The 15,089-nt window shown below is 38.5% G+C and overlaps 1 protein-coding gene across 5 annotated transcripts in view; it reads right to left on the bottom strand.

Annotated features, from left to right (window-relative positions):
- Positions 1 to 15,089, bottom strand: part of nedd4a (NEDD4 E3 ubiquitin protein ligase a) — a 33,536-nt gene that overhangs the window by 10,674 nt on the left and 7,773 nt on the right. For 2 of the 5 annotated variants that reach the window (XM_011491447.4, XM_078944512.1), the window contains exons 6-14: positions 4,999 to 5,049; positions 4,359 to 4,420; positions 4,092 to 4,188; positions 2,235 to 2,401; positions 2,051 to 2,156; positions 1,665 to 1,832; positions 1,431 to 1,511; positions 1,179 to 1,298; positions 135 to 476 (exon numbers count right to left, since the gene is read on the bottom strand). In XM_011491447.4, coding sequence (XP_011489749.1) covers positions 135 to 476; positions 1,179 to 1,298; positions 1,431 to 1,511; positions 1,665 to 1,832; positions 2,051 to 2,156; positions 2,235 to 2,401; positions 4,092 to 4,188; positions 4,359 to 4,420; positions 4,999 to 5,049 — 1,194 coding nt within the window. Of the gene's footprint in view, positions 1 to 134; positions 477 to 1,178; positions 1,299 to 1,430; positions 1,512 to 1,664; positions 1,833 to 2,050; positions 2,157 to 2,234; positions 2,402 to 4,091; positions 4,189 to 4,358; positions 4,421 to 4,998; positions 5,050 to 12,081; positions 13,584 to 15,089 lie in introns of those variants that run through there. The other 3 variants (XM_020714371.3, XM_020714367.3, XM_078944513.1) reach the window with 3 other exon arrangements.

Below are 15,089 nucleotides of genomic sequence, written 5' to 3'. Positions count from 1 at the left end.
ACTCAAATAACAATTTTGTCCCACAACACAGACTGATGTACATTTTTATAGGCTGCCAGCATAAACTACCTAAAAACAAAACCCTGTTTTTCTCCAAACATTTTAAAGCAGCCTCTCGACAACTATTTTCTCACCCATGTAGTTGTCTTTGTGTTATGATCAATGAAAAACAGCCTTCCGTTGCTAGCGTGGCGAACCTCCCAGCCCGAAGGCAACGAGGCAGATTCAAATGCAGCATTAGCGCTAGCCCCATGTGGAACTGGCTCCTCTGGCGTTGTGGGCTGTATTGAGATTGTGGGGCTGCGGGACAGGGGGGCTCCACTCTCAGATGGTACCTTCGGCGCTGCAGATGGTGATGTTGGTGATGTTGCTGCAAATGATGCCAGTGTTGTTGGTGCTAATGATGCCGGTGCTGGTGGTGCTAATGATGCTGATGTTGGTGCTAATGATGCTGGCCCTGCTGCGTCTGAGGGTCTCTGTGCATTAAAGAGAGAAAATATATTGAGTTTGAAGCATAGTATAGACAGGCAACAAGATTTTAGATTTTGGTCGATAACCACAAAAACTGAGACATTTACTTACATACTGCTAAAATAAATAATAAAGTCACAGTCAACTTTACTTAATAGTGTTGCTGTGGTCTTTCTTTAAGTAAATGAATACACTTTTTCCAGAGTTATTTGTGTTTTCAATGGCTAACAGAAAAATATCTACTGTTTACAAATTTGAAATGCAACTTTATTTAGAGAGCATCTTTCCTGTCGCACAACATCTCAAAGTGCTTTACATTAGAGAAATGCACTGGATGAAGTAACCACAACTTGCAAATACACTTTCACAATTCTATGCAAGTGAGATCTTTGAGAATGTGTTTTGGAAAAAAGGCTACTACAATTAAGCAACAAAGCAGGAACACACATGTTTCAGAAACTGGCTTTTTAGAGCTTGTAGAAATATTGTAGTTAGGGTTTCCATTTCAAAAACTTCAGATATAAAAAAAGAAAAAATCATTAATTTTTTATTTCTAAGTTTCACATTGACTCGATGATCAAAAAAATCCAGAGGGTTAAACCTACAAAATGTTACACACATGATCTTGAAAAGTTAATTTAAAAATGAGTGAAAAACAGAACAAGAGATAAAATATAAATGGGTAAGTAAGAAGAATAACCGTGTACCTGAACAACAGGTCTGGACCATGAAGTTGTTCGGGTGTTGTGGTTGACATAGTAGCGTCTGCCTTTACTGTCCCTCTTCTCTTCCCAACCTGGAGGCAACCCGGTTGAGGTTGGAAGCAACTTTTAAAGGAAAGAAAAAACACTAACTTAAACTCAACCATTGTAGTAGTTTAGTTCAAGAAAAAAACCAAGCTGAAGTGATAATTTAGAAAAATGATATAAAACAGGTCAGATTAAAAGAGAAATAAGCACCACAGGATTAACTGGCTGTTCCTCGTCAGTTGAAGATTGAAAATCACTGATGCTGGAATGTCTTGAGGTACTTAAGTGATTCTGTAGCAAAGGAAGCAGAGCACGTCAAAGATCATTTTGGTGGTAAGTTTTTTATAGCTTACAGGACATTTACTACTGAAATTGTTTTGCTTTTGATTCAAATTTTTTAGCAATCCCTAACAGGAACCACATCCTGCATAGAAAACAACTGACCATCTGAGACATGCAGTGATTTTGAGTAGGGGATCGTGAAAGATGAATGTTTCCGAGCTCATCGCAGAAGGAGTGGAATTCTGCCGGTTCCTGGGGTGATGGGGATCTGAGCCGGTAACTGTTGCGTCTTCCTGCTTGGATTTCATCTGCTCCAAGGATCTCCCAGCTCTGCCAAATGAGTGAGAGGACACTTCAAGCTCAAGACCTAATAATTTCTCAGCCAATTTGAAAGACAGTTTTTTGCTTTTACAAACAGTGAGGTTTAATAAGCTCATTTATTTGTTTAACTACAAACATTGACTTCCAGCTTTAAAAAAATCAACTCATTCTCCGAAACAAAATGGAAAGAAGAACAGGATGAAGTGAAAAGGGCAAAGCCGTTTTACCTCAGAGGGCTCTTGGGGGGCACTTTCATCAGGCTCAGAGATCTGCCTACGTGTTATGTAGGTATGTGCCCCATCTGCATAGAGGCTCAGTCTGCGTTGGCTTTCTCTGTTCAAGAGATATAAACATTACCACTCACAAAGAATGGACCTAACAGAAAACAATGAGACACGGTCACCGGCTTACTGTATTGTGGGTCGCTGCCACTGTGTGGTTCTGGTTTCATGGTTGACATAGTAAATTCTTCCCAAATTGTCCTGTCGCTCCTCCCAGCCTGGGGGCAAAGGAAGCTGTAGCTGACTTTGTCGTGGACCCGACATGTCTTGGCCCTCCAGAAACTCCCAGTCAGGTTGCTTCACAACACAAACATCAAGTTTTAAAATACAGATATTTCAATTAAAATAAGATAAAGTCCCACTCTGATCATCCTTTGATCTATTTCAAAACCGTCCCTAGTGGTCTTTTAATTATGATTATGCTGTTTTTAGCCAAAATTTTAAAAATTGTGTCATTTTCTAGGACATAGTTTCTGCAGAGCGGCAGTAGTTCTGAGCTGTGGGTAGGACTGTTGGAGGGGAGCAAGTCAATGCTTATTTCCCATCATTCCTTTGGCTTACACTCTTCCCTGCTAGCTTACAGCCCCTCAAAACCCCAAGCTAATATTAGCGGTGCAACAAAAATGGCAAGCAATATCAGAGCTATCCAACCGCACAGTTCTGAGCCAGATGCCAGCCCAGACGATGAAAACAAAGATGCATGTGGATGAATCAGAATGGAGCAGAGCAGGGAGCTTGTGGTCTGCCGACTGGAGTTTGTACGCAACAACGACAGGCTTTTATTAAACTGCATTTCTCGACTGCCCCTAATTCACAACAATTTGACTAAAGAAATACTCAGAAATACAGTTTTAATCTTCATTTTCTGTATACATATCCTCCATCATGAGTAAAATAGTAAAAGAACATGTTTTCCAAACACAGAACCACACTTAATGACCCTTGTAGTGGGTCATTAAGTGAGGACAAAGTGACAAACTCCTCTAAAAACCTCAGTTTCCGCTTGTGTCCTTTTCACAGTGTCAGATAATTATCAGAAAGAAAGCTGCTTTATTCTGTCTACAAATAAATAATAAGTAACTTGTTTTAAATTGGATTAAGATCAGACAGGTTATACCTAATATCACTTATTTATATACATTTAAACTATTTGGACTGTTTTAGAAAATAAATATAAGAGAGATTTTTATTGACAATAAAAAGATTTTTGACATCAGTGATTGTAAAATATTACAAAAAACATGGCAAAGTATAGTATAAAAGTAGTAGCCAAAAACTGGATAAAGTTACATTAAAAACAAACTAATTTGAACAATTAGGAAGCTGTAAGTCAACATTTGGAAGGATTTAAGTGGGTATCCTATAAAATGATTGGAGGTATTTACTGAGTTAGATTACAAAGTTTGAACTGTACACTTGTGTTGCAATATGTAAACTACTGAACTGAAGTCTGGTGAATTTCAAAAATTGAATTAATAAAATAATTTTCTTTATATAATTGCTTTTCTTTTCATTTTTATATTTGGATTTTTAAGTTAAAAAAAATAAATAAATACATTTTCATTCCTTTTTTATTTTCTTATTTTTGTACTATTTATAGATAAAAGTAACTTTAATTTGAATTACAAATCATGCAAGATACCTTTGCTTTTACTTTTACAAGTCACAAACAATATTTTGGCTTGGAAGTCATTTGAGGTTTCTCATATCATTTCTCTGAATCCAGACCACTTAAGGTCTTCTCAGATACATCCGCCTGTTCTTGGTAATACGGGGAACTGCTCTGACTATACACAGAAGGAAGATTTTTTTGGTTTGAGCAAAATGCTTGGAATCCAGTTTATTCTTAGCCAACATATACAAGCAAAGCAGACCAAGTGGGACAGTAAACATGGAAAAAATACAGTCAATTAATATTTTACTTATCCTCTAAGAAGATTAAAGCTGAAGTAAATGACCAATTGATGAAAAATAAGGGCCAACTTACATCATTGTTTTCAGTCTGGTCAGCTGCTTCCTCCCCTGAGTCGTTTGGCAGGTAGGTCATTCTGAGACGCAGATATCCTTTGACTCTTGATTTATGACTTTGGGGGGGAAAAAACAGTCAATTTTCAATAAATGATCTACACATTATAAGCAAATCCTTAACTGTGATCATGTTTCACTTGTATCACTTCTCTTAGTAAATGAAAATGTCAACATAAAAAAATGGATCTTAAAATGAGCAAAGTAAATCATATGATGAAATGCCAACCTTCGAGGGTGGAGCAGAAAATCCTTGAATGTGTATGGCCTTTCTGAACTAGGATTTTCTGTCTGTGAGAAAAAAAAAACAATCCACAAACACACATAAAAAAAAAACTTTGATTATAATGTGCACACGTTTAGATCACCAGGGCTGTGTCAGTGTACTTTAAAATAAAACATGGGAAGATGGTACCGGTGCACAAGGAAGCCTAATTTGAGGGAGTTGTATTTATAATAAAACAAAGGCACCAACATAAACATGGCTGACAGTGTTTTCAAAACTATGGACACCGATGGGGAACTGACATCTGAATCGCGGTGTGTGTATTTATGTTTGCATGAAGGCATGGGTGAGACAGAGGTTAAGAACTCATACAGGTAGGGTACGTTCTGGACTCCTGCCTACTTTAAGGCATCTTCTGCTGCATCCATGGGTAAAAACACCTAGTTGCAGGACAGTAAATACAGTTTTGACTTGCAGACACTGTAGTCCTTAATTATTCAGCTATTTCATTCCTGTCTAAATTTAGGCTGTAATTCAGGCCGTAAAGATGTATATAATCACGTTTTCCATTGTAGATGTGCTGTAAACTATGCCACACTCTTCCTCGGTCTGTCCGTACATACAAAGACATTTAGCCACTCACCGGTATCTGATTTAAAGGAATATCCACTTGTCCCAGGAAGTCATCACGTGTCTGTCAGAGAAACAGGAAGTTACACAAGTGTCAAAAATGTTTCAGTGAGACACACGCACTTTTCAAAGTTGCGCTGACTTTCTGTTGGTGCAATTTATTCCGCTGCATCATACTCTTAGCATTACAATTACCTTTCTATCCTTGATCTTTAGCCTTAATAAACCTTAAAATGTTCTCACTTCTCAAAATCACAAGATACACAGCATATGTAAGTTTTACAACATCAAAAATCTTGTTGTGTATCTCAGATTAGACACATTAAAATTGTGTCTGTTATTTGGTTTAAACCGAGCATTTTATGTCTTTTTTCTCTCTTCCCCCTTTAGTTCATTACCAACTGTACTTTCTATCTAATTTTACAAATACGCAAACAGAAAATGTGTCCCATGCTTAAAACGAGTGAAGCCTTTTATCTCGGTGTGCAACTCAGATGAGTGATTATCAGCAACAGATGAACAGCAGCTCTGTGTTACAGCGAGACAAATGGAAAATAAAAAGTAATGCAACATGGACACTGTTTTGCCGTCAAGCATTTGGAACATTTAGTGTGTGCCTTTTTTTTCTCTTGAAAGCTTCTCCTTAAAAGGTAAAAAAAACATTGCTTTGAAAAAACAACAGACATGCAGGTCAAACTGTCTAAACAGTCCAAAGGTGACAAATATGGATTGAGGCTGGTTTTATCAGTATATTTTTCCCTAAACAAAACATAATTAACGTGTATGGGGTCAACACTGAGCATTACCTATTTAGAATAAAGCCTTTTGTGTAAGTAAATAGAAGATAAAAAAAGAAAAAAACAAAAACAAAACGTTGATCTTAAAAGTCTCTTTAATCAAAAAATTAAACATTTCCTTCCTGGTATTGATGACTCTTTCAGGTGAGGGAATTGCTGATTCTCAGGAATCTGAAATGAGTAAAACTGTTCCTTTCCTTGCAGGCTGAGGTCAAAAAAGAGATCAAATTTGTCTGTCTTTGCAAAGGGGGGATTTGTTTTACAAGGTCAGAACTTTTTGTACAAGGTACCCGGTCTCAGGATTGGCTCCTTTACAATATGAGATAGCAAAACTGGGTAGCAAAGATATGCACAAAGAGGAGACAGAGCACGCTGCATCTTCATGGTGTGATTGGTGAATTTTTGTCAATCTCTTCAGAGAGACACACCAGCACATTGTGGTAATAAAATCTGTAGCTTCCAGAGTGTTAATGTTTGCATAGCACCAATTATTGATAATCAGCCGATGCAGGCTATTGAAAGATATACACTAAAAACATGGTAGTGCATTGCTGCAGCCTGGGACAGGGTAATCAGGGTAATCATGACCTGAAGCCTTTGTGCCTACTAAAGACCCACTCCAATGAAAAATGTGTTTTTGGTTTTTAACAAGTTCTTGTAGCATTTTTCTCATGATGGATGACATGAATAAAGAAAATTAAGCTTACAATTGAATTTCTGGTTATTTCTTTATTCAAATTGTGGTGAATAAGGAGCAGACGAAATAATGCCGTTTGAAAAATCCCTGTAGTAATGACACAGCTGCTACAGTCAACGAGCCGCAAACTCCCTGCCCAGCTCCACTGTGATGCATCCGGTTGTGGACGACTAGATCCAGGTACGAGTTTGTTTCCATCGTCTGAGATTGGATCTGGCTCAGAACTGTACAGCTGAATAGCTCCAATATTGTTCGCCATTTTTGTTGCACCGATAATGTGAGCTTAGAGTTGTGAGGGGCTGTAAACAGAAGGATGATGGGAAGCCAGGGAAGGCTTACTTTGCCCAGAACTCAGAGGCGAATTTCTGATGAACTTCTGCTGCTCTGCAGAAACTATGTCCTAAAAGACATAATCTTAATAAAAGACCCTGGGAACCCTTTTAAAGATAGATACAAAACTGACTGGAGCGGGACTTCAAGCTGCATTGAAAACTCTAAAAATAAACAGCACCATCTGAAGGTAGCAGGCTTCATGAAAATAAAAAATAACCCAAATGATGTCGAATATCGTTGATGTTACGGCTGTGGCCGTATTTGGTTTTGTTTTGTTCTGTTTATTCTGTGTTTTGTGTATTTGATTCGTATCAGAGTGGGACTTCTGTGTTTTTGTTGATCTTTGTGTGTGTATGTCTATGTCTGATTATTTTCAGGTGTGGCCTCCATTTGGACCCAAGCTGATGGAGGCAGCCTTTACAACCACCATTTGGACCTCCAGCATGTGAGAAGGGAGCCTTGCAGCAACATGTCTCCACTGCAGCTTGGCGCTCCTCTCCACCTGTTTTGTTGTGTGTTGCACTTAGTGTTGTTTTCTAGTATTTTGTAGTTTAGTGGTTTTGTGCCCACCATGTTTAGTCTTTTGGTTTGTAGTTATGTTAAGTGAAGCTGTAGGGGTGAACTGCCATTTTCTTTAGTACTCGTTTTCTCCTGTTTTTGTTAGTCTAGGGAGGTTAGTGTTTTGTCATTGATTTCCCTTTTCTTTTATTTACAGGTAACATTACATGTTTCAGTAAGTTAGGGTTTTGTTTATTTTGTCCTTGGTTCACCCTGAAGAATTTTTGCTTCACTTTAAGTTCTTGTTGGTTTTTATTCATTAATTTGTAAATATTTTTTTATGTTTTTATGGAGACAGTTCTTTGGTGTTTCGTTATGTTTAAACGGACAAAAACATTTACGTTTTATGTTATGCCTCTCGAAGTACTCCTACAGTAGACAACAAATGGGGCGTAACAGTTGACCTATAACAAATCTCAAACAAAAAGCAACAATACATCAAATGAGGAAATGTAATTTGAAGAGTTTTGCTAAGACAACCAGAAAAGGTTTGACCATATAGAACTTAAACTGCTGTACAGGTAAGTGATGAAACAAAATATTTAGTGTATTATTGGCAACAGTATCAGCATTGATTACATTTTGTGTAGGACTGGTACAGCTGCAGTGTAGTTAGCCTACTAGTTCTTTAGTTGCTAACGTTTAGCATACTGTTAAGCAGTTTGACAGCTGTTAGCAACATTAGCTGAACCCTGACAGGAATGAAAACAAACTGTATATCAAACATAAAAGGAATCCGAGACGCAAGCAAGCCAACAAAGTGCAGTTATTGCTAATAGGATAAACAAAACACCCTATTTAGCGATCGCTCCACAAAATGTTTAAAAATGAAAGCTGAAACTAACTTCATGGTTTGAAAGTGTGATTAGGTCACAGCTATATAAGTAAGAGACAGACATAGAAATAAAAACATGTAACTGTGTGAGGAGAGAGGAAGATTAATAATGGAAATGTATACACTGCAGACATACAATGGCCTAAAATAAATGGATAATGATAGATAAATGTTAATGCATAAGCATTCTAAAGGTTCACGTGTCTCTGGTTAGCATATCCCATGAAGAAGAGCTGATCATATTTTATGCAATGTTGTGGCAAAGCTTCAGGCATGTCTGGGGCATCTGTGGGCTCATTGGATCAATCTAAACCATCTAAGCTGTGCAATGACAAACTCTTTTAGACAGCTGGACCTGTAGGTGGCTGGTAAAAAAAAAAATCAATTAGCGGGGAAAGCAGCTAGTTTAACTTTACTGGCAAAGTTAATGTGATTTGGTTGGCTCACTGATTACTGTATGGAATATGTGATTACTGTTGTAAAAAGGAAGAAAAAAACAAAACAAAATAATAGTTAGTCCATTTGTCCTATTCTTATTTATAGTATAGCACAAGACTTGAAAGGTGAAGCAGCAAAGATAATAATTTCTAAACTGAGCCAAACAAACTTAAGGGAGTAATCTGAGTTACAGACAACCAGCGAATACCAAATTAGGAACCATTTTCGAAAAGCTGCACTACTTTAGTCTTACTCCAGACTATCTGGAGTCAGGGGGAATATTTCAGAGCCCCTTCATTTAAGTCAGCAAGGGGCAGCACTTTTCTTTAGTCTTAATTCTTTGATTTCAATGATGGTCAAGAGATCCATCCTATTATATAGAATATATTATCTTAGTAATGTTGGTAGTTTAACATTTTCAGAGAAATGTATTTGAAAAAATTGAGGCGTCTGGACCCAACGACAGTTGACTGGGGGAGGCAGGGATCGAACCACCGTCCCATTGATCATTGGCCAACCTGCTCAACCACCTGAGCCACTGCCCCCCCCCCCCATGAAAAAATCAAAAGGAAGCAGAAAAAAGTCATACAAGCTTTATCATCACATACAAAAGTTTAATGAGCCACGATGGCTTTACCTCCCAAAATGTGCTTATTATATATTCCAAAACAGCTTTTATCCGTCAGTATGATACCAATTATAAATTTAAATATATAGTGACAATGGAAGAGAAAATATGCTACGTATTCTGCAAATCCCAGGTAAAAACCTGTGCAAACACATCCAGAGGGAACTACACAAATAAGAGAGAGAAAGGAAAGAAGTCTCCCTTGAAGAATCCAGCAGCATCAGCTTGTCATGCTTTCTTTCCCAAGGCCCATCCAAATGAACATTTTCTGTTTGAAAATGTTTAATAGTAAAGGAAATGGGGGAGTGTGTTGATCGTGTTTCTTTAACATTTGGGCAAAGTATCCCCACTTCATCTTGAACCCAGGAACCCAAAGCAAAATGGAAAAAGTTCAAAAAAGCAAACTCATTTCCTGAAATGGAAACCATTTGCAGTTAACATCATATCTATCCACACGGTGTCTAAAGGCTAATATGATTCATTTGCTTTCCTCATGGAAAATTTACAGTATCAACACAACATATTTATTGAGACACAAAAAGAAAGTCACATTTTCCACACTTCAAAGTTAAGGTGTCTTTAAGAGATGAACACAAAGATTGTAGGTGCCAAGAATTAAGTGTGGTCTTTCTTATGCTGAATAAATATAGATTTGTTTTTATTATAGGTCATTGAGTAGGATAATCAGCTGGTGGGTCACATGTTTGTGGGTGGTGACATTAACTTTAACTCACCTGTGGTTTTTCCCTGTGTAAGATGGAAGGGGGGGGGGGTGAGCTGGGTTGCCGTATTATTTTTTTTTAATCGCTTCATACGCTTTAGTGCTTTTTTCTTGATTCTCTGTTTTTTTCTTTCTTGATCATAATATAATAAGTGGATTTAATTACTTTCATTTTTTTATTATTAAAACTTCAAAATACAAACTTCGTTATGCTTTCTGGTTTTCTGAGCCCGTCATTCAATACCCGGACCCAGCGTCCGCCTCTCAGCGACTGTTTGGTTTTGAAGTCGCTACAAAGATTCTTTTGTCATAAGGGGTGTGTGGAAAAAAAAATTTATGGAATGGTCTTTTCAGGTATTTATACCATTAGACATACATTCTAAACAACATAACAAAAGAGCCAACATCACAATTTAACAACACCCTAAACTTAATCCATAGTTCTCTTTTTTCTGTTGGGTTCGTATACCGGTACATTTATTTAAATACCAGCAGAGTTATCAGTGAGGTAAAACCCTAGTACTTTAAGCATTATAAAATGAAAAACCAATCATACTTGCAAATAAAGCACACATGAAACATCTGGCTCACACTTCATCAAGTGCGGATCAAGTGCAGTCCTAGTTATTCTGTAATTTGGACATTTTGGACTGGCATGACACCACTAATGAAAGAATAACTTGAAAAACCAAAGCAAGCGGCTATATTTGTGTCCAGTTTATGTATTTTTATACAGTACATGTGTGACAGTAACATTCTGATAAATATAGAGCAGTAACACAGCAAATGAGCTGAGGAAGTATTTAAACTTCAACAAATTTAACAAATTTTGAGGGGAAAAGCATGAAATTTAGGAACAACATACAAGCATTATTACAGTATGAGACAAGTTTACACATAACGCAGTAAATGTCTTTGGTGGTGAAGTGCAAGTGGAACAGGAGTAAAAAAAAAAGGTTTTTAACTGCACATGTGTGATGTGAGACTTGACTGAATAACCATTACAAGTACCTTTTAGTAGTCCTTGCTGCATTTAGAACAAAGTATGATTTAAAAGGAGGGCGCAACATTAAAATCTTTAAAAATGAAAAGACCATCTAAATGTGACAGAAATCCTTAGTTTCTTACAACCTGCCAAAAGTGTGGGGAGACCGACACATAATACTTAACAAACATTGCTTGGAAGACGAACAACAGTGCAGGCAGCACACGTACTGGGAAACACGCACACACATGCCATGTCCACAGATGGCTGGCATGACTGTGTGCTGCTCTAGTATCATGCTGTTAAATTTGAATCCACAGGACCAAGCAGTGCTTCAGTCCACCAGACTATCTGGAGTCAGGGGGAATATTTCAGAGCCCCTTTATTTAAGTCAGCAAGGGGCAGCACTTTTCCCACCACTAAAATTAGCCTTGGGATATACTTAAGTTGATCCTTCATAGTGCTAACCGAATCATAAAAGTAGGGAACTGTTGAGTTTGCCCAACATTGGATTGTTATGCCCCCAAGATGGTAAAGAACCATGTCTTTGCAATTCACACATTATTTGGAAATCCACATTTGGAAGGATTAAATATAATGTAAATCAATATCTCTAAGTGTTTGTCCACACTGTACTTGTTCTTTGCGTGACTTTGTATTCAAGATCTTATGGAGTTACAGCACGTCTTGAACAAAGCCTGAAGGCTAACCCTTGTAAGCAACACTTTAGTGGTAGTAAATGAAAAGGAGAGTTAGAAAAAACAAATGTGTACTTAATATGTAGCATTGTTCTTTAAATTTTATTGAAACTATTTTTTTTCTGGTAGCAAAAATTCTAAATTATTTGTTATTTACATATTTTATAAAACCCTGTCATTTGCATTTTGCACCAATTACCCCGTTTTAAATAGTATCCTGATGGGTAAGATTACATCTTTGTAAGCTAGACTTATTTAGCAACTTTTTCAGCAGAACTTATGTCACAGAAAAACTATATGGCAATAATCTACATTAAAAAAAAATTCTGACAGATGTTAGTTTTCACAACATCCCAGTTCAGGCATTCAGCTGTTAGTCGGTGTTAGCGTTAAATATAGCACTCACCTTGGTGCTCTGACCTGAACTCTTTGTTTCATTATTCCATTTATGGCTTGTGTTTACATCATTGGTAGAGTTGGGCAACTTTGTGGGGCAACAGGGCGACAAATGAATATGCACATGGGGAGAATAAGAGCTGCTGAGCTTCGGTTTTGAAACGTGACATGAAATTTCGGTGTTAGGGTACGGCACCTCGAGGGAAAAACTCCTTTGCACGGCACGGTGACAGCGACCATCCTCAGACCAGTCTTGGCCATTCCCCGTTAAACAAGGCTTCCTTTTGGGCGATGGTTTTGTAGAAGGAAACAAACAAGCAGAGGTACTGCGATACAGTTTTTTTTTCCCATCATGTACATGCTCAGCACGATTAGTAGGGTGATGAGCCTCTGGATATTCCACATTTGCATCCTTACTGAGAGCTGCCTTTGTCGAGCCCTGTGGACTGTGGGGGGTAAAATGCAGCAGCAAACTACTTGAGTGACGATTAGACCTGTCTGGAGCTGATGAAACTTCTGCCCCTGCATTCCTGCTCTCAGCTTTGGACTGCTGTTTATCCTGTACAGGCAGATTAAAGTGCACCGTGTGTTTCGAGTCCTCAGCTGCTGAACAGTTTCCTCTTGGCTGACTTTGGCAACTGACTGCAGCTGTGGTGGACCCTTTGTAACTTACTTCCTCGTCGTCTTGTGAAAATGTATTGGTAGATGACTGAGGAGTTGAATGACTAGATCCTCTTGCTGGCAGGAGAGGTGGCAAAGCTCCTGAACTCACTGGGGAGGCAGGTGGAGTGCTGCAGGGGCTTTTTGGAAATATAACCAAAGACGAGCACCTCCGCAGTGGGACTCTGGTTCTCCAGGAGAGTCGAGTTCTCTCGTGGTTGGTCTTGTGCTTTTCTGGAGGCTCCGGTTCAAAGATGCTGTTGCTGCTGCAGTAACCAGCATCACTTGCCATGCTGCTGTGGCACGACCCTCCGCCGCCTTCATTAACCCCAGGGTCTCCATCCTCTATGCTGCCATCCTGCTCTCCACTGAGCTGTCCACAGGGCTGCAGTGAGATTTGTAGAACGCTCTTCGTATTACACCCTCCAGTGTTAACTCTCGGTATGAAAACTGAAGAGTATTGACTGTTGGCAAAGTCTGGTGACAGAGGAGTCACCTTCAAGTGGACAGAACTGTGCGCCAGACTCTGTGTGGGACTACGTACAGACGCACCAACTCCGCTCTCCTCATCGTGGCTGCTCGGGCTTTGTGACAGGGGGTCCGTGTTGCTTCTCCTTGACGCGAAATGCAAGCGGAGCCGACGCGCCATTTGTTTAACTCCCTAATCCCTGCAGCGCCTGTAAGAGCAGCATGATCACACTTGCTGGTAGGAAAAAGAAGCAAGTAAAGCAACTGCTGCGCACTCCGCTGTGATCACAATCATTAGCGACTGGACATTGCCAAAATAGCTCTGGTGACAACCTACATTCCTCTCCAGGCTCATCTCAGCTTTAAGTCAGAAGGGGCCAGTGGTTCTGTTTGGATACTTGACCCAAATGAACAATTTTAAAACCAGAGCAGACCCCCTAACAGAAAACAAAGTTACAGTAAAACACAAGTAATTATGCCATTATCGAAAGTCTGCCCTCTCGATCTTATTCAATCTTGTTTACTCTTTTAAAAAGAAAGAAAAACCAGCTTGAAGAAGGCAGACTTACGCTGAATGTCTAGTGAACTGTTACATCTGCTTTGGCTCACTCACTCAGGACTGCACTTCCTGTGACTGCAGTTCATCTAATGTTTCGCTGCTCCTTCCTCCAACAAATATTTTTACCTTCTACTATTGAATTACAGGAAATTACAGGAAATCAAAATGAAAGACTTTCAACATAATTCTGAATCAAACTGAAGCTCAAGTTGAAGAAATAGATCATTTGGATTGTAAGACAGATTTAAAGCTGCACAACAGCATTAATGCTGAGACTTCCAAAGTGATAAACTAGAATGCTAAATTACTTGTTTTGAGCAGGGATCCAACAAACTGCTAAACACTGAGCTAAAGGATATTTCTTTTAAAATAAAAACTATAATAACTGTGACATTACCGTCACACGACACTGGTTATATGACTCCGCATGTAACAGCCAGTTGCTGCTCTGATTTCTTTTCCATGGCTGTTGACAGTCCAGTTTATTAATGGAAGCTTATTGTTAGCTAGGCTGGTCTATTTCCGATAATTACTCTGCTTTCCAATACAGAGCGGTGGTAATGTTTAATATTAAGAAGCAAAGCTAGGATAATGACATGACTCACGAGCAGACACTTTTTTTCCTGCTCACTTTCATGGTGGAACAATGTCTCACATGACCAGTGAACCACATGACTGCAGATGAGTCACTCCCCAGAACTGATAGAGGAGAGTGATGGTGATAGGTCAGCCATAAGATAAGATGTATGACTAACACCACACACATATTTGTCAATCTACACAACTGTATCATGATGTAATATATTAATACAATGAAGGAGCTTTGCCGGATCTCATGTTCCATGACGCAGAAGTAAACAAGGTCATATTTACTCAACATTTAAGAGTGCAAGATATTGTTGCTACAAATGGAAACTCTGAGATAAGATCTGAGGAGAATTTGAAGAGGTAAAATAGGAGTCAGTCTAAATCTTAACTATTTTACTTTACAGTAAACCAACCAATCTAGCTCTGAAATAAATCAAACTGCTCCAACTGGATGTATCAGTGAGACTGAAATTGAGCAGTAATACAAAATTAAATCGAGCGGAGAAACACTAACATGTATGGAATGGAACCTACCAGGAATGGACAATGTCACATCACTGATTTAGCCAAATATTTATAATTTTATTTTTTTTACAATATTTAATACTGACTTCTTTAAAGTTGGAAAAATCGTTAGCAGAATCAGGTTGCGCGTATCAAAAGTGAACAGAAAATCAAAACTTGTAGTCTGCAGATGGTACCTATTAGATAAAAACCAATTACAGCATAAACATAGACTATCA

The sequence above is a fragment of the Oryzias latipes genome, chromosome 3 (genome assembly GCF_053564925.1).
Source record: "Oryzias latipes strain Hd-rR chromosome 3, Olatipes_Hd-rR_3.1".
Lineage (NCBI taxonomy): Eukaryota > Metazoa > Chordata > Actinopteri > Beloniformes > Adrianichthyidae > Oryzias > Oryzias latipes.
Note: the sequence above shows the minus strand (reverse complement) of the source record. Positions and strands in the feature narration are given on the sequence as shown.